This window comes from Seriola aureovittata, chromosome 23 (assembly GCF_021018895.1).
Source record: "Seriola aureovittata isolate HTS-2021-v1 ecotype China chromosome 23, ASM2101889v1, whole genome shotgun sequence".
In the NCBI taxonomy this organism is placed as follows: Eukaryota; Metazoa; Chordata; class Actinopteri; order Carangiformes; family Carangidae; genus Seriola; species Seriola aureovittata.
The window spans coordinates 12,047,302-12,069,860 of NC_079386.1; the positions used below are offsets into that span (position 1 = coordinate 12,047,302).

The 22,559-nt window shown below is 45.4% G+C and overlaps 1 protein-coding gene across 6 annotated transcripts in view; it reads right to left on the reverse strand.

The window, feature by feature from the left end:
* pcdh7b (protocadherin 7b) overlaps positions 1-22,559 on the reverse strand; it is a 110,656-nt gene that overhangs the window by 81,492 nt on the left and 6,605 nt on the right. The window contains exon 2 of one of the 6 annotated variants that reach the window (XM_056369269.1): positions 198-368. The exons of the other annotated variants lie outside the window; for them this stretch is intronic. Coding sequence (XP_056225244.1) covers positions 198-368 — 171 coding nt within the window. The remainder of the gene's footprint in view (positions 1-197; positions 369-22,559) is intronic. 6 annotated transcript variants of the gene reach the window in all.

Sequence of the window (22,559 nt, forward strand, 5' to 3'; positions counted from 1 at the left end):
TTGATCCTCCCGGCTGAAACTTTAAATCTGTCAGATAAGTTTGAACCCCCGAAAAGTTTGTTAAAATGTGTCCATTTTCTCTTTTTCCCCCGTCAGTTTTTGACATTATCAGGTGTTCTAATAGGATCCCGGCTCATATATGTGTGTGTGTGTGTGTGTGTGTGTGTGTGTGTGTGTGTGTGTGTGCAAGCACGCACTTCACACGCCGTTTGATCTGGCTCTCGCCGAGGTGACATCCTGCTGCCAGTAACGAGGCCCGCTCTCGAGGAAGGAGAACCTGAGGTCAAAGAGGCGACTACAATTCCATGGGCTTTCATTTTAGCGCTCAGCTCAACCACCCCACCTGTCTTTGAGCTGAGATTAAAGACCTTCAAAAAAAATAGATAGAGAAAGAAAAAGAGGGGTGAAAGAGAGAGAGAGAGAGGGTTGGCGAAAAAAGTTCAATGACAAAAAAAAAAAAAAAACCCTCAGCTGTCAAAACTCAATGTCATTGTACCTCAAAAGGGAATTGGTAATTGGCCGGGAGAGCAGGGGAGAAGGGGACTGGAGAGAGGAAGGGACCAGGGCGAGGGGTTCTTCAGCTGTGTAACACCGTTGAGGTATTCTACACGCGTCGTCCGTAGCCCCAGGCAAAGAGAGGCCAGGTCGGCTGCAGAGGAGCCGCGCCTCAACAGCATAATTCTAAAACAGTATTGATGTCAAAAGGGGAATAGAACTCAGCACTTCCTATTGTTGTTGGGGTGTATAAAAGACAAAATGGTAGCCCTCCCACAGCGACGAGGGAAAGAAAAAAAAAAAAAAAGATGTTGGCATGACTCATAAAGAGTAACCGCTAGCTGCTGAATGGTTAACCTAATCACTTGCTGGGAACAGGGGAGGGAGTCTTCTGAATAGAGACAGAAATATTTCAACATAATTGTGTGGTCAAAAGCAAGATGTGCCAGGTGGAAGCGACGTGTTCACTCTTTGAAACACAATGGTTTTTTTTTTCTTATTTGCATGGGGAAATGCATCTATACCTCAGTAGGAGGTTCTAGTGTGGAACAAAAACATTTGCCTACAAGAGACACTGACCGCGAGTTCAATGCTTTTATCGCCCCTTTGGAACTAATGATGATAGGGTGATGGCTTCTATTTATCCCTGTTCATGCCTGCCCTGCTCTTTAATTCCCATGTTGTGTGTAGTGCGCGGCGTTGGAACGCGTCGACTTCAGAGTTCAAGGGAGGCCAAGTCGAGCTGATCAAAGAGCAGACTGGGAGTGAGCATCACTTCAAAGGGCCAGTTGTATGGAGGCAGGTCAGACAATAGCTTAGCAAACAGGACACTTAACCAGGCTGGCACTGCTGGTTACTGAAGGTTTGACTAAAAGCTCAATTGCGTCAAATTAACACATTTTTGTTTGATTACGCTCCCATTTAGACCACAATCCAAATCAGTCCATTTATGTAATGACACTAGCGACATCATCTCTTCACAACAAACTCCACCTGCAGGGAAAGAGCTTCTTATTTAGTGATAATCAGTCCAGTCCAAATAAAGCAACCCCTTCCTTTCCCACTAGCGACAAAGGCCACTGATTAACTATTAAAACCTACATGTAAAAAAAAACTGCTTTGACATAAAAACTCCTTGTCGTCTTGTCTGAGGCCTCAGCCCTCACATCACCAAAACAAAGCAGCTTGTGACATGAAACATTTTCGTGATGAATATTTTAGCATCAAACCCTGGCAGGTTGAAAGCCACATCTCTGCAGTTTCCTTCACTCTCCGAATGCCAGATTGTTTGGCTTAAGCCAGTCACTCAGTCTGACCTCCCACCTAATACTTCATTGGTAGATTTACTTTCTTTGGCCATTTGGATATATTACTAAATCCTACAAGGTTTATCCAGATGGTCACTATCCAGTGTGTGTGACAGTCCAGAAAAAAAAAAGGCAGTAACAGGCAAAGAGCGGATTCACCCAGATATCTTTGCAGCTCTCTGCCTTTAATATTTCAAGGTTGTGAACATAATACTTGCATGCTCTGGGACAGAGAAACTCACTTCAAAGGAAGGGTGTGTTTAACCTAGAAAATACAGCAATTCAGTAAAATGGATAGTTTTAAAAAAAAAAGTATGTATCTGATTCTGTCTGCACAGCCTAGGGTTCAGCTATGGACGCAAATTCAAAACTAGAAGAGGAAGCAAGGTGGGCACATGACAGCACAACTGTCAGGGAGCTCCAAGGGGGTTGATTTGAGCTCTGTATGTAGGGTACAGCGGCATCTGGGCTCATGCGAATGCGCACATGTGTGTGTGTGTGTGTGTCCATATAAAGACAGCGACACATAAGCTCCGCTGCCGCTTTTCAGCAAAGATGTAAAAATGATGCGGTCTGTGTGTGTTCCCTTTCTCTCCAGCCCTGCATCCACTGCCTCATCTTTTGTGCCTTTGACACGCTTGTACGTTCTGGGTTCTTTTTTCCACGGTGCTATGTCATGATCAATTTACCGCTCGGTACATGACGGCCCCTAGCGCCTCAGAGGATTTGAAGGACTTTGTGTGCAATCCCAGCCTGCTTCGCTTTCTCTCCCACATACAAAACGGGCATTTGTATTCTTATCCCGCTTTGGCCGCTGAGCGAGATTGTGTCCCAGCTTTTGCCTCTCTGATTCCAGGTTATTGTTTGGGAGAGAAATCACACCAAATCTTGCCGAGCAGACGCCAACTGGCGGCTCTCTCTCATTTTCACTCTATATATATATATCATTTTTTAGCCACTCTGCTTCCAACTGTGTGAGGTCGAGGGGGTCAATCTGGTAATCTTACAGAACTCTAGCTGTATGTGTGTACCTGTTTGCGTGTATGCATACTTGTGTGTGTGTGTGTGTGTGTGTTTGTGTGTGTGTATGCGTGCAGATCGAGAGAAAGCGAAAGCACTGAAGCATTTTGGAAAACATCAGGCTCAATCAGTGCTCATTTGTTCGGGGACCCTGAGAAACTGAGCTTATTGCTTCACAGTGACAGAGTGGGACAGAACCATTGATAAGTGCTGTTCTACACAACCGCAGTATGTTTGTGCACCTGTCTGCTTTTTTTTTTTTTTTTCTTCTTATTCTTTTGAAACGTGCTTCTGTCAGCACAGAACACAAATATGGCTCGGCATATGTTAAAACATAAAGCAACAATGTCCTCCATGTTCAATATCCCCCCCTCCCCCCCATCATTCAAGCTCGAACGCCCGCCAGAGATGGCCTTAAAGTTTTCTTGCGAAGAACACAACAAACCTAGAAAACATGTTAGCTTTCAGTAGTTCACTTTTTTTCTCTTTACTCTGAGAAATGGAGTAAAATGCTAAGTAGCCGCGCTAATAATCCACCGAAGCAAGAACATGCTTTCTAGGACATTTGCAATTCAACAACTGTCATCAGTGCTAATGCATACTACGCCACTGGCAAGGCTATGGCTGCCTGTGTGTGTGTGTGTGTGTGTGTGTGTGTGTGTGTGTGTGTGTGTGTGTGTGTAGGTGGGCTCACATTATTAAGCTGGCCGGGACTGAATGTATTCAACGCAACCTGCATCGTGTATTGCGTTGCTCATTCACTCCCCCCCCCCTTCCCTCCTTTTCTTTTTCTCTACCGTCATTCTTTTTACTCCTCTCTTCCTCATCCATCTATTCTTTCTTTCTTTCTCTCTTTCCTTCCATCTCTCTGTGATCCTGCAGCCACCTGGCGCGTGTCCCACAGTGGGGGAATTTTACAGCAGGCCTGTCTTTACTCTTCTTTCTAATTGAATAATGCACTGTAGTATAAAATCTCCCTCATTAAAACGGGGCCTTCTACGGATTAAAATGCTGAGGCGAACACATTTTCCGCATGCAAAGGTAACTTTAATGTATTCAGTTACCTCCAGTAATGAAGTGAAAATGAGACTTGACCCACGGACTCCAATTTATGTGTTCGCTAAGGGCTGGTGGCGCGCTCCGACCTCTTGCTACATGAGCGGGTCTATCGGACGCGTCACCCGCATCGCTGGACGCTGCGACTGCTAGTGCACGTCAGAACCTTTTCAAATGCTGCTGTTCGTCCCGCAACATTTCATACCCACCTCACAGCAGAATCTATGTTAATGTTTAAAGGAATATTAATCTGATCAATAACCGCCGTGCTATGTTTGTCAGTGCTCTCGGTACCCCCGAGGCAGCCAATGGAGAACATCCCCACGTGATCTACTGCAGCCTCACAGACATCAATACTCCTCTTTTTTCATTATTTCTTTATTTTTATCAGTGCTAGTAGAAATACAGTTAACAGCACAGTACATTATGCTCTAGTAGTAGCATAGCAGTGATTAATAATTCAAGTCCAACATAATTTAGTTCACTAATTGGTCGGGATCGCCTCCCGAAAACATGTCCAAGCAGAAATGATTGCATATTTCTCTTTATTTATTTTGTTTATTTACACACTTAGTTATTTTTGATCCACACAAGATGAGTGTGCTAATGTGCTCTGGCTCTGGCGCACGATCTAGGTCTCTCCAGTCATCCATCCTTAGTGTTAGACCTACATTTAAATATATTACATCATGGTACAACTCCAGTAACTGGAGCAAGAGGACTAACAAAAACAAAACGGCGCAGTTAACCAGGAAACAGACTTGTATCATAGCTGTGTAGGTTGGCAGCTACAATAGCAGCTGACCTGAGATCAGCAACAGAGAAGAGGCAGCTGCTTCCTTCCACCAAGACCCGGCTCACGACAGAGACCGCTGGCCTCTGTCCTTCTTTTTTCAGCCTATCTTAGCACATCCTGCCTGGGCACACAGTCAGCAAGTTTAATATCATTTATTTGCACAAAACCTACTGGGCAGACAGAGGGCAAAAAGCCATGAAAAGGGTGTCAAGCATGTGGACTCCAATGATAAAATTTGTTAACCAAACCTCTCTTCTTCCTTCTTCCCCCTTTTTTTTTTTTCTTTCTGCCTCTCCTATTTGGAAAGCATAGAGAGAGACTGTAAACCCCATGGTATAATTTCAAATTAACCAACCTCATCCTAGTATGGATATGAGATTTCTTCGGCTAATATTGATATGCAGAGTTTTTCTCATTATCCCAGGCGAATGAAACCACTACAAACAACACCCGGGCAACCGTGTCTCATGCGAGGCATGGAGGAGAAGAAAAAAGAAGAAGAAAGAAAAGTTAATGTTTAATTTGGGAAAACAACGCCCTGACTAATGAATTTCCTAAGTTTGCTGCCTTGCTTACATCTCCTTGTTTGGCTTTGTTTTAACAGAGCATGCTGATTTAGAAAAATGAGGGGCAGCAAGAGCAGGGGCGGAGACAAGTGAAAAAAAAAAAAAAAAAGATGTTTGTGCAGAAAACACCTTATTTGGAATTTTCTGAGGTGATCCCACCGTGCTGAGCCAAACTGAAATGTTGGAGCTAAGTGTAAGACAAGAAACGGCTTACGTGAGGAGTACGCTGCCAGAGGCATTTTAATGATCTTTGGGGGACACACACACACACACACACACACACACACACACACTAAGAACGTGACCAACAGACGGTGCTCATCTGAGCCCCAGACATGAACTGAATTATGTCTGTATACAGAAGCTAACATCTCCTTGTAGCATCGCATAAATCTAGGGAAAAAGAGACAGGTAGCCGAGTGTCATGGGTGGCCTCAAAGATGTGAGGATATGAGCCGAAAAAGAAGAGTTCAGCTCGAGTTCATGACAGCGTCTCCAGTCTTTTCTGGAACTAATGTTTACTTTCAAAATAACTATATATCAGACATAAAGTAGTTATTAATTATGCAACAGGAGTAGACATCACTTCCTTTAGATGTCCTGTATCTTATTTCTTTTGGGAAGGAGAATGTCTTTTTTTTATCACAGTGTGATTTTCTATCACTTTTCCTTAGAATATGCAGCACCAAAATTTATAGGTGACTCATACTTCTTCTCTGACTGTAGCGTTTCTGAAGCAACGTTTATAAAGGCTAAAGAAATGTCTGGAATTAAAAAAAAAAAAAAAAAAAACAAAACAAACAACATTATGATATGAGCAGCCTGCCTGCGCCCAACGCCCCCTTCCCCAATTCCTCAGCTTTCAACTCCTGGCTCATCCCAGTTACTAGAAATACTGTACCTCTGAAGTGGAATGTGTAATGTTTTCCTTTTATTTCATGTAACATTTTCTTTTAATCGGACTGGATGTTCTCTTTTAATGTATGAACAAACTGTATGAACTGATCTCCGCAAATAAACGTACACTTAATGATTAAGCAAGATAAACATACTTTGTACCCTGGATGAAAGTTGAACTGTCTGCTTAAACATGTTGTATTTGATAGTCACTGTGTAAAAGAGCTGAGTTAGAGATTGGAAGGTGTCCAGACTCCAGGCTGCACCCTATTTGGCCAAATAGTAATGTGTTGATCCTTGCCTCTGCTTATGATCATTGTGTTGATTGCTGGTTGTTCATTCTAATTTGACATAGTGTTCAGTAATAAATCTTTGAATCTTGACAGACTCATTGTTGTCTGCTTTTCTCACCTTAGAGCAAAATTGCCTCTACAGAATAACTTTGCCGCGCGCTTTGACCTGGTTGCACTCATGAAAGGAAGGCGCCACAGCTACAGATGCACATACTGACGAGCTGCATGCTTTGCAAAGATAGAGAGAGAGAGAGAGAGAGAGAGAGAGGTTGAAGGTGCCTTGGTAGCTAATGCTAACCGTGTGCATACCTTCAGACCACATGACAGAAACAGAAGCCGCCGCCGTTGAATTCCACTTTGACAGCACGTCATTAACACTTGGCGCTGATACACACAAACGGGATGGACGCGCCCTCTCAAACTCAAAACAACAAAAACAAAACAAAAAAAAAAACCCAGCACAGAAACAGTAGCAGCAGTGAATCCTGCCATCACAGCTCATTTTAAGAGATGTTAAGCCTGAAACTATTTCTGAGGTGTGAGCTTCACAACAACAACCGCTGCAGTGATAATCTGCCTCCAGCCTGTGAGGAGTTCCAGTTAAACCAGGTATGCTGAGAGGGGGAGGGGGGTTTAGTGGTTGCACCACTCTCCAACCTGGCACCGAGCTTGGCCTAGTTAGGGAACCATTACCCTTGTCAGAACCTTCTGTCAACGTGAAAGCAACCTTGCTCATTCGCACGTCGTATTTTCACAGCACGTCATTTCCCAAACTGCGTGCCAGTACCATCTTCTAGTGGGGTTTGGAAACGACTGCAAACTCCCAGCGACGCTCTCAACTTTGACACAATTCAATACTTCAAAGACTTACTGCATATTACTCAGATATCACTGTTTGTTTAATAAAATAAAAGAGATTCATTTCCATCCACACACACACACACACACACACAAGCGCACACACACACACACACAGACATCCCTGGAGGGTGAGAGGAATGTGTTTGTTCCAACTTAGCACAATAAATGCAATTACACTGGGTATTTAATGTTTTTTTCATGTTTTTTTTCTCCTCCTTTTGTACTTTTATAACAAGAGCCTTGTCAGTCTGTAATTAGTGATCACTGAGAGGAATCAAAAAAACAAGAAAGGCTTGTTTTTGTTGAGCTCCTTGCTTCTCTCCGTCTTCCTTTTTCTCCCCCGAGGGGGGGAAGACGCCTCGCACGCAATTTGATTCGGAGCCGCAGTTGACTTCAGACAACGTTAACTCTTGGAGACTCGTGCCCATATACGCTCGCAACCTTGTGAGATTTCTGCTATTAATAAAAGTCAACGTGGCCGTGGAGTGGATGAAACACTAAATAGCTTCTTTTTTTTTCACTTCCAAAAGGCCTTTGTCTCTGTGCTTTGATATATATATATATATATATATATATATTATATATATATATCACTGTTTACAGAGGTGACACCAACAGAGGGCTGAAATCTTGAATATGTGTGGAAAAAAACACGTGTTTCGAAGCATTCATTTTATTTTCACTATATTGAATGTTAAATTAAGTTAAATTCATTAAGCATGTTACGCAACTTGAGACTTCCCTTGGTAAAGAATCACGATTTTCCAAAAGTCTATGACACTGAACAGGAGAAAACTCTTAAATCAGCCTGTATAATACAGGCGCCCCGCTGCCAGCGCTCTCTCCTGCTGCGTATCTTTAGCTGATCTCCGCTCTTTGTGTTATAAGAGCTGTGCTAAACTACAGTAACTCAGACAGCTGGCCCTCCTGGAGATGTTTTCTGGCCTGAGTTATTGTTTATCAAATCCAGATCCTCTCAGAAAACGCTATGAAAACAGCACGGAAGAAAAGCTTTTTTAGACTGTCGGTGAAGTGAAAGGTCAGGAATGTTTCACTGACAAACAAAAATAAGGCGAAGACATCCTTAAAGATACAGAATTTTACAAGGTACAGAAGGGGAATAATTTGCCTAAAGCAGCCGTAACACCGTGTGGGGAGGAGGTGGTGCAAAGGTGGATAAAACTTGTGCCTCATGAATTTGTGTTTAAGTGCTGTTGACACATCTGGCGGACAGGTCCACACGGGAGAGTGTTAGAAAAAGGTAACGGCAGCGGCACCACATAGCAACAAGAACCCGGGGTTACATCAATCTCAGATGGACTGAATGCGAAAGAAAATGTTTTTGATTTAAAAAAAAAAAAGGTATATATTTTTGTCTGTTCTGTCAGAGCCAACAGTTTTCTCCGTCGTTGTGACTTGTGAGGCTGACAGGAACGGCCGTCTAGACAAGGGCGGGCCGGCGGGCGGGGGTGGGGGGGGGGTGGGTGGGTCGAGAGCCAGGTGGTCTTTATAAACACTCCCATTAGAGATTGGAGCCGGCGCTTGTTTGAATAACTTTCAAATATGAAGGCCTGGTGTTTATCCACCATTGATCCCTCCTATGCATTACACCTCGCTGGGAGGACTGGACCGCCGTCAGTAACTGCCATTACAGGAAATCTATACCTATACCTAATACCCTTGTTATTATGAATGCTCATTTTAAAATTTCAATAACAGAGGAGCAGTTATCATTATTTGTTCAGGAGTAGCTGAAGATGGGTGGGTTTCTAGAGGTTTTACTCTGCCGTCTGCATCATTTTCACAAACACTATCTGAGTGTTGTAATATGCAGGCAAAACATATATGCATAACTTGTAGTTCTGTAAATTCCTGCCTCATTGATATGCCAGCGCAGGGAAGCCATCACGTCTCCCGGTAGCTGCAGGGGGTCCCGGGCTGCGGCTGCAGCGATGCGGAGAACATCGGAAGAAAAACAAGCTCGCGAGAGGGGAGCGGCTTTTAAATTGAAATGTGCATCAAAGATGTATAGATAGCCAGACTTATAGAGTCGCAGAGAGCCCTGCAGCCATTCTGGGCTTGTGATGAAACAATGACCCAGGAAGCTGCCAAATTTAGAGACAAGCTGGGTCTCCCAGGAAGCATCTCCATTTGGGCAGGAATGGCAAGTGTGACCCTCATCTCTCTGCTCCTCACCTCATACTAATTGAATCAGGCTGCTGCCCAGGATAATTCTGTGTGTGCGTGTGCGTGTGTGTGTGTGCGGGGAGAGAGAGAGACATACTGTGGAGGCGTGTGTCTGTGTGTGTGTGTTAAACCAGGTTTAAAATCGTTGAAATAGTGTCTTACTGTGGTGACCCTAGCTTCAGATAACCATCCAATATATTTCACATGTGAAAGGACTGGGAATATTGTGTCCACACACAACAACCCACCAGTCCCCCCCCCCCACCACCAGTCCCCCCCACCCCACCACCCCACCACCACCCCACCACCACCACCACTAAAACCAACTGGGGCAAATATATAGTGGCTCTAAAAGGTCATGAGAATCTCTTTCAGAAAATATCTATTAAAATCCCTCCCGGACATTCCCTGGGAAATTATGCCTTATAAATTTGTCGACTTCCCACCCTGACACCCACTTCTGATACTCGGCTTTTTACTCTATTCTGATGCATGGATTTAATTAAGAAACAGCGGAATAAACATTAAAAATGTATGATTGGAAATTGCCTCAAGTTCTAAATTTCTTCTTTTTTTTTTTCCTTTTTCTTTTTGTCTCCTTTCATACCGCCTTCCGTTGAATACACGAAAACAATGTTTAAGCACTGTTCAGAGCCTTCCTGGTTCATTAATTAAAGTTTTTTTTTTTTTTTTTGATGTGAAAGACCAATACGTTCTTTTGGAGACTCTGCATCATCAAGGCCAGACATGGACACAAAGACAGAGGGCATGCTCAAGGGGAAAGACTCTTGTTAGTTTGCCTGTCTGTAATTTCTAACGCTCGCTCAGCAGCTACGACACCAGCGCTCTCATCAGCGTGCGAGATTTAAACAGGGCTTTGAGGAGCTTGTGCCTAATAATTAGTCGGTAGTCTGCTTTAAGAATGTTGAGGTAAACAGGGTTTAATTAGGAAGGCTAGAGCAATCTGGGACAGATGTTGTTGCAGGAGGGATCACGCTGCGACTGTTTTTGGGTTTGTGTCGCAGTTAGAAAAAGAGGAAGCATTTCTCGTGCTTCCAGAAAGACAAAAATAACTAACTGTTTCAAACAATTTCTTATATACACACACACACACACATACACGCACATTCATGACGTGTCTGGTGCGCAAGCGTGATCTTGTTGTGTTGTTAAGGAGCTTATGTTGATAATGGCGCACAAACGCGCCCCGTGAAAACAGAGCGGACAGAGCAAAACAAGAAAATTCCAGCACTTGTTGTATAGAGAACAATATTGGAAAACATGTGCCAAAATGTGTCCGTTTCACTTATGGTGTTGTGAGAATTGCAAGTGCTGCTGTAAATCTGTTTCTCAGCATTTAAAGAGCTTATTCCCACGGCCCTGCAGGGTGGGTCCCTGACAGTTTACCTTCAGGGAAAGGGAAGGTGTAAGGGGGGGGGGGGACACAGGTAGCCCGAGAATGTCTTCCCGACTTCCCCGCTAAGTGGCAGCTGCACGGCTTAAAAACCTGCTGATGGGATCGCAGGGCTCCACCTGGGCTTAAGTCGCCCCCTGCACCAGATGACACTCTCCTCAGACGGGCAGTGGCTGAACAAGGATCAGCAGCTCAACAATGTGGCAGTCAGTGCACCATTTTGGGAAAGTAACAAAAGCAAACACACCTAAGGCGGGTTTTATGGATTCTAAGCCTTAAATAACCACGTCCGCTTAAGCTGGAAGAACAGAGGAGGGGGAGGACGGGAGTGTGAGAATGAGAGAGAGAGCAAAAAAAAAAAAAACACAAGAGAAAGAGATGGAGGAGTGAGAGAATTGAGTGTTAAAACAGAGATGATGAGAAGCGGGAAGAGAGAGAGAGAGAAAAAAAAAACCTTTGAGGGGCAGATGATGAGGATGACAGCAAAGCGGTGGGAGGGAAGGAGGGAGTGAGAGAGAGAGAGAGAGAAAAAAAAATCACGCATTCTTGACAAAAGCAACATGGCAGGATCACACAGCTATTTTTCATTCACACTCCTCTGCATTCGCACATGATTCCAAAGGTACCCAAGCCCCAAGGAAGCCTTCCAGCGAGCACTGTTTGCCAATTTTTCAAACCTGTCACTCCCTCTCGGTGTATCAGCTCGTGCCGCACAAAGGGGGCCTCCTCCTAGTGCTGTCGCTATTGTTGTTGTCATTGTGCCGATGCAAGGTAAACACGTGAGGCGGTGTCGTCTACCGACACCCCCCCCCGCCCGCCCACTCCCACAATGCATCACTCTCACATACACTGTAAGGTGACAAAAACATTACTGCAGGTGGGACATGGGGGGGGGGGGTTCTGACAAGAAGCACACACACATATTCCACGTAGCATATTTCAGTGGGTGTTGGGGGGGGTGGGGTGCGGGTGCGGGTGGGGTGGGGTCACATGAACGCCTGAAAGTATGACTTGTGAAAATAGGCGACGATGGCTTGAGTAATGCGTGAAGGAGAGGAAGTGGAAATTGTACACATTGCCTTGTCAGTTCAGCAGTGGCAGTGTGTGGAGGGAAGCTGTTTGCCGCCCCCCCCCCCCCCCCCCCCCCCCCCCCCCCCTCACTGTCTTCCTCAGTCTCAACCTTTTTACACCTCCTGGATTCTAATAAAAACAGCTGAGCCTCAGACGCTGCCTCGCCTACAGTGAGCTGCGTGCTAAGCCGTTAAAAAAACACACAGGCCGGGGCAGCTGCAGGCGCGGCAGGTAAAATGTAGTCAATAGCAAGTGTTAGTGTGGTTCTGACGCCTGAGGAACATGTCTGCCACATGCAAAGACTCACATGCCTGGACCCTTTTTTCTCACACACGTGCGCACACACCCACACACACACAAAGGTATACACCATTCACTGCCCACGGTGTTCATTATGAGCTTTGACACAAAGTCCACAGAGACGCTGAGGCTAGTAATCAAGCAGGAGCTTCTGTATGTTCCTGAAGGCATCCTTGTCACCGCTGTAGACTGGGGTGGGGGGTGGGGGGGGTATTGTATTTAAAGAATATTCTTTAGGCTTAGGTTAATATTTCATGTTTGATTCACATTTTCATTTGTTGAAATTGATATCCCTCAGCATGACACCTGCTCACACTGCCCTGAAATGATAGCAGGAATGTGAGGGTTAAAAAGAAAAACAACCAAAAAAAAAAAAAAAAAAAGGTGGGTGTTTATCATTAAGGTGTAGAGCAAACATGTCGAAGCGCTGCGGGCGGCCTGGGGGGAATTTCTACAGCAACTTACAATCAGACACGTTCATGTTGTCGCATAAGCGAAGTCCCACTTCATTAGGCCGCACGAATGCCAAGAGTTATTACAGTCAAGAGACGCTCTCCAGTTGGATTTGCACATGCACAATATGCGCACACAGACACACACACCCCCACCCACCCCTCGAGTTCATTCCTGTCATGGCTGCTTCTGGTTTTTAAGCTGGAGCACTTTACATTTCACTGCCGTCCAATCACTTGGTCATTCACTCCATTCCTTATGCTCGGGCATTTTACTGTATTTATTCGACATTCCTCCTTTTTTTGATCCCTGACACCAGCTCTCTTTTAATCTGTCTGAATGAATTCATTGCTATTCAGCCGTCATGCTCCTCAGATATGGGATGAAATATAGAGGACTTGTTTCATCTGTCTTTAAGATTCATGGGCTATTTGATACTCTGGAATGTTTGAAAACACAAAATTCCTATGTGGCGCATCACATCAATAACAAGATTTTGACCTTGCAAGGCATGTCTTTTCTCAAAGGGGGGGGGGGTTGGATGTGATGTGATTCAGATCTTTTAAAATGCATTTGTTTAGCTCATTCTTCTCCACTGGCTCAAAAAAAAAATATGGCGCGCATATTGTACTTCGAATCTCTGTAGTCGGCGTTTCCCAGGCAGGAATAGAAGTAGGAAATGGTTAACCAGCAACCTAACCAGACTTGCGGGGTGGCGATGAAATACTGGCCTTGAGTTTAAAGAGCAAAGCATTGTGCAGCCACTGATGTTCTCTCGCTGTCTAATTTGATCTCATGAATCCAGAACTCAAAGTGGGGAGGGCAGTAAATTACGGATCCCTAAGGAGCTGTGACACAGGGAAGAGATGAGCCCATTGTAGTAAAGCAACTGCTGCCAATTTAGTGTTCAGGGACCTTCATCTTTGAAATGCTCCCCGCTCGCCCAGGTGGCTTTATCAAAAGAGTTTAGTGGAACATGACGTTCCCACGCCTCATCCAACTCCGGGCCAAAGCTGTTAGAATACCGTGACTTTTTTTATTTTTTTTCGGGGAGGATGTCGACCCTGAGCTCCGCTTTTGGCAGTGATGTGTCTGAATTACTGGGTACAAGCAAGATGAGAGAGCAGCGAAAAAACCTTTTGAAAAACTCCAGGCGTTTGGCCATGGGAGAAGTTGCGGGCGGCGGAGGTATATTGCCATAGTAACAATGGATAGCCCACCAAAGATTCCTGAGCAAACACAGGCATACGGTTTAAACAGCGACTGAGGACCCTCGCCAGCGTGCCTCCCTGCTCAAACAAAATCACGCTGGCACAGATAACGCTGACATTTTAAACATAAATTACAAGGTCTCCAATTGTCATGTCATGTCCCCAATTCACTAAGAGAAGAGGCTGCCACGGCGAAGAAGAGCTTATTCAAAGAGATTCAAAGGAGTAGGCACACACAAAGCGCACACCCCTGACGTAAATCTTTCAAATGTACAGAGGAAGAGGAAGAGGACGGGAGGCGAGAGCCGTTAGCGCGTTTAAGCACATTTGCGTAGACATCAAATGAGCCGCCCCGCGATTGGCTTCACGGGGGGAAAAGTAATCTGCGCTACTCAAATATTTGCCGCTGCAGCCGCCGCAGAATTCTGATGGTGATTACACAGTGAGTAACTGTCCCCCCCCCCCCCCCCCCCCCCCCCTTCCAAGTCCGGCTGGGGATCTCCCACGACACACTCGTAAATGTCACCCATGTAGGCACTTAGCTGCTTGTCAGAAGTCGCTATGAGCTCCCTTCACGTCACCAGTTCATAAGAGCTCTTCACTGTGTGATAGGCTTCCTTTATGCACTTATGTTCCCAGCAGTTTGCCTCCTTCCACTGAAGTCTGTTATTAATATATCATTCTGGACAGATTAATGGTGACGAATCTGACGTTAAGTGAAGCTTATTAAGCAAAGGCTTGGTTTGGAATAAAGTTGAGGTAAAATATGAAAAAAAAAAAAATGGCTGGTTGTGTTTAAGCGGCTTTGTTTACCATTATTCTAATCATTTTACCGCCCCCAGACTTGTCATTTTGATTGATATCCCTGCCTTTCCCCCAATCCCAGACCTCATCAACCCAGAACCAAACGGCAGCTAGCTCCCCCTCAAGGCACCTCTCACCACTTGAATCTACTCTGTAATTTACAATTGGCTATTGTGTCCCAAGTGTTGCATCGGACCAACTCAGGGGTAAATGAACCATGTCGAAGATCAGTCTTTCAGTCTTGATTACACCCCCCCCACCCCCCACCCCACCCACCTCCTTCCTCTCCCTTCCTCCATAACTTCAGGAAACCGAGCAAAAAAAAAAGAAAAGCCACGGATCAGAACCCGCTATTACCCGAGCACCTGGGTTCAGCCGCTCACTCGCCGAGCAAAATGGCCGACGCGTTCTCCGCCAGTGGCCGCTCTGATTGACTATTTGTAGTTGTTACTCAGGACATTGTTGCTGGGAGGAAAGAGAGAGTGAGAGAGAAAGAGAGAGAGAGAGGGAGGAATAAGGAGAAGGAGGACTCCATCTCCTGAGATGCAGTTAGAAAAAGAGTAAAAGGTGAAACCAAAGCTCCATAATAAACCGACTATAGAGGCAAGGTGCCGCAAATCAATACCTGAAACCATATTAAATGTCTGGAGCTCCTCAATCCACAGTAGAATTTGTCTAAACTAAAGCCAGCATTACAGTCATCTCCACTTTATATTGCAGTTTCCAACATGGCGGGCCTGTGGGAATTCAACATATGAGGCCTGGTGTAAGGCTGTATACACTACGCAGTTCATTCTGGCAGCACATTACAGTCACAATCTAGTTTTAAGACTTGAGCTGATTTATTACAAAGTTACGTTTCATCAAATTTCTTCCATATTTTCTCTGTATGTCAAGTAATTAACACACAGAACCCCCCCCCCCCCCCGCCCACACACACACACACACAGCAGAGGATGGAATAATACAATAAACTGTAAGGCTGCGGCCAGCAATCCTCATCTGCCCTCACGGTGTCCACAAACTATACCAAGGCCGTAACCTTATTCACATTTTAATTTAATCGCTGTACGCTGCATACTAAGAGAGCGAGCAGGGGGAAAGTACACAAGGAGTAAGGAAGCAAATTGAAAAATTAGCATTCTCAAAAAAGGGCAGGCCAGACTTCATATTTCAGTTGATTTGATAGCAGCTACCTTGCGAGGCCGCTCGTAACTCCAGCTGCCCCGTGACCTTCATTCTTCAGCGGGCAGGCGGACTCTTCCCAGCCTCTGACAAGATTTATCGGGCCTGGCTAATAGCCTGCTCTCTGCCAGGTAAGGCCTCATCGATACAGGGGCTCCTCCTGCCCCTGCCAGTGCTTTGCTAATGAATATTTCTACTTTTTTTTATTTGGCACACATCTAGAGTTTAATACAGGTGGTATAGGCATGTAAAAGAAGTAGAATAGGGGTTAAAGTGCACATCTTAGTCACAGCAGGGTCTAATAAATAGCTCAGGTGGGGGCAAAGGAGCTCCCAGTGCCTTGCTGGAGGGCACTTGTGATTGTTGAGAGTGAAAAGAAGGCATCGCATCACAGGCTACTCAAGCTTGTCGCGGGTTTTTAACAGGCGAAGATAAAGTATTGCTCTAGCCGTCGGGCTCCATCTGCCTCTGTATGCATGTGTGTTGAAAGTATATGTAATAACCAGACACACACACACACACACGCACACAGAGATATAATGAACTGCATTCCTAGGGTAAACACAGCAGCACAGGCGCACACACATATACACACACACACACACACACAGGATATTGAAACCCTCTCAGGCATGTCGCAGCGCGTGTGCCTGCCGTGCAGGATGATGGAGAGGCTGAACTGTGGAGCCCCCGTTTGCTCTCCTCTCTAGCCCTCACAGGATACACAAACACACACACACACACACACATATATTCCTACTGTACACCCACACACTTTATCACACCCTTACACATTCACACACGCAACAACACAACGAGTGTACCCGCCGAGTACACATGCACAAACTTTCACACAGGTCCCCCCAGGCTTTGATGGATGGTCGGTGAGTGCTCTACCTCCTGTTTCATACACATATAATCTCATTTGGGGGCCACATGGTGGGAGCCGCACCAAAACAGGGCTAATAGAAGCAGTCAAGCTGTCCTACTCCCCCCCCCCTCTTCTCAAGTCAAGTCATATCCATTATACTCTGCTGCTTAGCAAATATGTATGACTGCAGCCTGTTAATAGAAAGGTATGTCCTTTGAATAAAGAATAAAATAAAATAAAAAAAACACAAAGCTTTCAGATGCATTATTTATCCTGGACAATTCTTAATGTGTCTAACGCGGTCAGGAGATCTCAGCGCATCTTAATATTTCAGCAGTTTCCTTAATAGGAAAGAGGGGAGGTCAAAGTCAAAAAGGGGAAGTATGTGCGAAGAGAGAGAACAGGTACACGTCTGTCAGAGCCTTAAAAAAAAAAAGAAATCAATGTGAACCTGAACCCAGGGTGAAGGTTGAACCATTAAATACGCTCAAATTACACTCTTGAACTTGTTAACCCCCCCACCCCACCCCCCCACCTGTCAATACCATTGTGTAGACCATGTATGTGTAGACCCCCCTACACCCCCCCCCAGTCCGGTGTCTTTCTACGGACCATCTAACACGTCAGTCAAAGTGTCTTTTTTGGTCACCTGTCAAGCGCTGCTTAATAGACAACTTCGTCTTTGAGCTAAGGAGCTTTGCAGTCGGCCCCACCAGAGCAAAAGGTGGCATTTGAGGTGGGGGGGGGGGGGGGGGATCAATGTGTCTGGCGGCTCTCATTCTCATCTTCACCACGAAGGCCGGTGCGTGACAACATGGCCGATGCTGGTTTGGGGGGGGGGTGTGTGTTTAAATCGTTGGACGTAAGGTGCACGGACCCCTGTCGGCAGATCCCTTGACATCCTTGGGCCCCCGTGTGAGCAACGCCGACAGCGAAGTGATTCATCTGAGTCATCGCTCGACGTCTCCCCAGTGAGGGGGGGGGGGTAAGAAGCGGGAAAAGACGGAGAGAAAACACGCAGGGCCACACTCGACGGAAACTCTGCCCGTCAGAGGAAGCGCGGACGCAAAGACACCTCTGCCACCTGTTTGAATCGACATCAACACAACAAATGTGCCCTGTGACCTTTTCTGCAAAACAGCAACAACAAAAACAAATCACATCATTATATGGATTTTTTTTTTTTTAAGCAAGTTTGATGACAAAAACACTACTGTTTTTGCCTATTAGTCTCACATACAGCCGCCTCACGTCTGATACGTGTTGCGATCCGGCTCATCGATAGGCGATGGGTGGGGGGGCGGGGGGGGACACACTATTCCCCAGGGTTTACACGGCAGTGGAGCGAAGTGGTGTTCTCATTTAGCCGCTTCTAGTTTCTGGAGTCTATACAAAGAGGACAACTATAGAGAAAACAACAAGGCTGGCGCGGCGCATCACAGACCTTGGGAGCCTTGTAAAAGTCAATTTGCTGTACGAACTCCTCCTAACAATTGCCACAGAAAAAAAAAAAAAAAAACCCCAAAAAAAACAAGTCTGCAATATGGTGAGCATGCACTGATTGATAGTGCCACAGGAAAGGCAAATCTGCAAATATGAATCGGCTTTATCCTGGTGAGCCCTATCTAATGCGATCGCTGCCGGTATGAAATGAAATTCCATTTTCGATGACATCAAATTGAAAGAAGCGGCGAGAAGAAGGTGGCATCCTCGACACTGCCACTTACAATCAGCGGCGTGGAGAGCAATCAAGGTGGCATGCGGCTTAAATTTCTTGTCTGTTTCTTCCCTCACTGCCCCCTCCCCCCAAACCCCCCTCCCCACCTCCCTCGCTTCCTCCTCCTCCTCCTTCTCCTCCTGCCTCTGTCTTTCGGCATCTTATCATGACAAATGTTGCGGATGAGTCCGGGCCTCCTTCAGCTTATTCAATCATGAGTATTTATTTTCTTGTGAAGACAACTGAGCTCAGTGGCGCATTTATTGTGTGTAGAGGGGAGGGGGTAAAAGAAGAAGGGAAAAGGAGAAAGAGACATAGAAATGAAGCAATACGTTTCATGCTTTCCCCTATAGGTAAAGGAAGGCCTCAGTATTAACATATTATGCAGAGTAATATAGGAGAAACTGTAGCAATATCTCCCTGACTTCCTCTGCCAGTCTCCACCATTTCTGCCTGCGTATCAGGTAAGTCTAATCCTTAGATTAGTAATTGCCTTGGAGCGAATGCATTCAAATCACCAAACCAAATTATACCAGAAAATGCTGCCCGCTGCAATTTCATGAGTATTACTGTGCACTCTTACTCCTTCCATTTTCCCTCTCAGAACATAAACAACAAAAGCCTGAGCAGCCATAGATTGAATTAAGCTGTAATAGATCCAAAACAATTTTGATAAAATTAGCCACAGTCGACGGTACGCAAGCACCACACACAAAGGACAAGCGCTAATAATAATGTGACAATAAACAAACCAGCTCATTGCACATAATCTCATTTCTTACTAGACACAAGATTGCCAGATTTTTATTTTCTTCTGCTGACGTGATCATCAGCTGATTGCTTGCATGACGTTGCAGTTGACTAGAAAGTTCTTAGCTGGATTCAAATCTAATTTCATTTTTTTTATTTTTATTTTTTAAATGAAGTTAATTTGCAGTGACAACAAGTGGCCCTTACTCTGCTTTTGCTAAGAATAAGCTGACCTGTATCATCAGCAACAGTGGGAGGGGCAGTGGTGGTGGTGGTGGTGGGGGGGGGGGGGGGGGGGGGGGGGGTGACCAAACATGTGAAAGCTCCTGTGGAACCTCTTATCAACTAATTACCTCATTGAGCTCAATGAGTGACTGACTGCCTCGACAATTTCACAGATAAAAATCACACGAGAGTCGGCGAGGGACCCTGGTGCCTGGTGAAATTCAAGTGGTGATGAATGCTAAAAGTAAAAAAAAAAAAAAGCACCCAGAAGTCCAGAGAACATGGTGGCGAGGCTGCTTAATCCTACATACAGATGTTCATATAAGACTGAAGTTTAAATTAGGTCGGTTGTGGCTTCTCATAGGTGTTTAGGCAGCTACGTTTTATAGGGTTCAAACAAATGAGGCTGGAGGCAAAGTACCACATTTGCATATTGGTTTCCTGATGTGCCCCCGGAGCCTGAAGGGCAATCACATCCTATGTTTTGGCTACAGACAGCATCCAGGTGACCCTCCATTTGCATGGTGATATTGTTTGTCCTGTGCAAGAGCGCCGGGGTGAGGGTTGTAGCCCTATGCAAATGCGGTTGCTTTATCGAGGCCGTAGTCAGCTTGCGCAGGGAAAGGGTTGCTGCTCAGGAGGAACAGCTGGCCGGAGTGCGCGCGCGGAGGGGGGGGGGGGGTTAAGGGCAACATCCAGTTATGCTTGCTGCATCAGCCCTCAGGCGAGATAACCTGGTATAAGTTTGTGCGCCGGGGCTCTGCCTGCCCTGAGGGGGGCTACGCTTTGCGTGAGCGTCGGATACAAGCTGCTGTGGCTCACCTTTGATTAAAAGTGATACACCTGGGCACGAGTGGCGCTTTGAAGTGCAATGATAAAACAAAAGCTGATGGCTTGTGCTAATTTGATGGCTAAGTGATTTCATTCCTCACTACATTATGGTTGGACAGCATTTATTTTCTGGCACCACATAGAACAGAAGCTACTGCCAGAAGTAATAAAGTTAAGTGTTCTGTTAAGTGCATACACCACTCATCAGCCTTCCGATGCAAGGTTTGGACACAGGTATGCAAAGAGCAGATAGAGCAAGCATGATATTATAAAAAAATAATATGAATAGCACAAGCTGCAACCAATAGGGTTACAGGAAGATAAAATAAATGTCAGGTCTGATTCCCTCCTGTTCAAGCACTCAACAGCTGCTGGCTGACATGCAGGTTTCCCCTCCCCCCAACAGTTAGATAAGATAAAATGAATCTTTATTGATCCCCACATGGGAAATTCACTTGTTAGAGCAGCTCAAAAGTAGACAAAAAAAAGAGCAAGTGCTCGATGAATAAAAATGATATGCACCATATATGCACCTATCACATCTACAGATGTGACCTGCGGTGGAAACATAAAATAGATATAACAGTAAATGAATGGATAAGATATGTTGCCTGAGATATGTTGTGCTCAGTGCGGTGGGACCTGACTGTAGTTGTGATGCTGTAAGTGGTGGGGTGATTGATACAGAGACAACAACAGTGTTACAGTCTGCTGTTGTTAAAAAAGCCCGATTGCCTTCTGGATGAAGGGCCTGCACTAGCGCCCCTGAAGCTGCTTAAGGCCTTAGGGCCCCCAACAGTGTCATGCAGGGGATGGAAATCTAGAGGACAGTCCAGAGCAGAGCTAGCCCTCTAAACCAAGTTTATTGAGTCTCATTCTGTCCCTCTCTGTGCTTCAGCCTCCCCAGCAGACCACTGCTAAAAGACACCGCTGTGTCATAAACTATTCTTAACAGTGTCCTGCACTCTCCAGAGGAGCTCGGTCTCCTCAGCATACGGAGACGACTTTGGCCCCTTTTTCCATCTGTGTCGTCTGACCTGAGCAAGTTATTCCTGAAGGGAAGTTTTTTTTGTTTTCCATTCCCATCATGTCAATACCCAACCCTCTGGATGTTCACCGCTGTGGTCTGGCGGCATCTTCACCTGCACAAGTCTATCACCGTCTCCTTTGTCTCGCTGGCGTTTATGTTAGCTCAGCTTAATGACTGTTTAAATGTGTGGGGGGCTAAGAAGAAGGGCTCACCTCGCCGATAAACTCCCTCAGTTGCCTGGTTACCTGCCCGAGCCTGTGCAGTTATTGTAAGATCAGGTAGGCGAGGGGAGAGGAAGACGGAACCCGATACCTCAGAGATTACAGTCAATGGTCAGCACTATTCTCTCTCTCTCTCTCCCCCTCCTCGTCTTTCTCTCTCTCCACCCCGACCCCAAAGTCCCTTGTGAAACAGTAGGGGCCATTCTCTACACCGCTAACAGGGCCGTCTTTCTTGTGCCTGTCTCTATCTCTTCCCACAGATTGGCAAAAAGAGAGGGAGTAGTAAAAGAGAAGGGTTTGTGGGTGAGGGCGTGTACATGCATGCAGTGCCTGTCTATGTGTGAGAAAACGCACAATGAAAAATAATCCTTTATCATTACCTTGTCATGAATCTTAAAAGGGCTCCACCTCATTTGTGGCTAAATGTGGTATAAACTGAGTCCTCCCTGGGAATTCTCAAGGAAGTGAAACAGTATTACCTTACCTTCCAGGAGAAATGAAACATCATAAAATATATATATTGTTAATGGTATTCTTTGAAGTCATAATCTTCTACCACTAATCCAGATTTTTGAAGAAATCGTTCCCCTAACTGAGGCACACAAGTGTCCTTGAGTGTTTTATTATCTCTTTAGCTGTCGTGGCACTTACCTGACAACAGAATATTTTTAGACGCAGCGTCCCTAAAATCAAGAGCATGACCGCTTCACCACTTAATCTAATACCGAGGTTGCTGTTTAATGCTGTAATTGGAGCACATGAACACACACCTTCTCTTCAAGCCATTAAATTACGTTCTATTTACCCCGACTGAATGTCTCAACAGTGAGTATTTACTGAGCCCGTGGGATATAAAAGGCAATTTTAATGTCTGCTAGCTATTGTATATTAAAAACTTAACAGGCTACATCACACAGCAAACATTGATGATACTGCCCAGTAGGCCACTAAACACTTTCTTTACAATTTAAGTATTCAAACTGCATGCCCCAAATCAG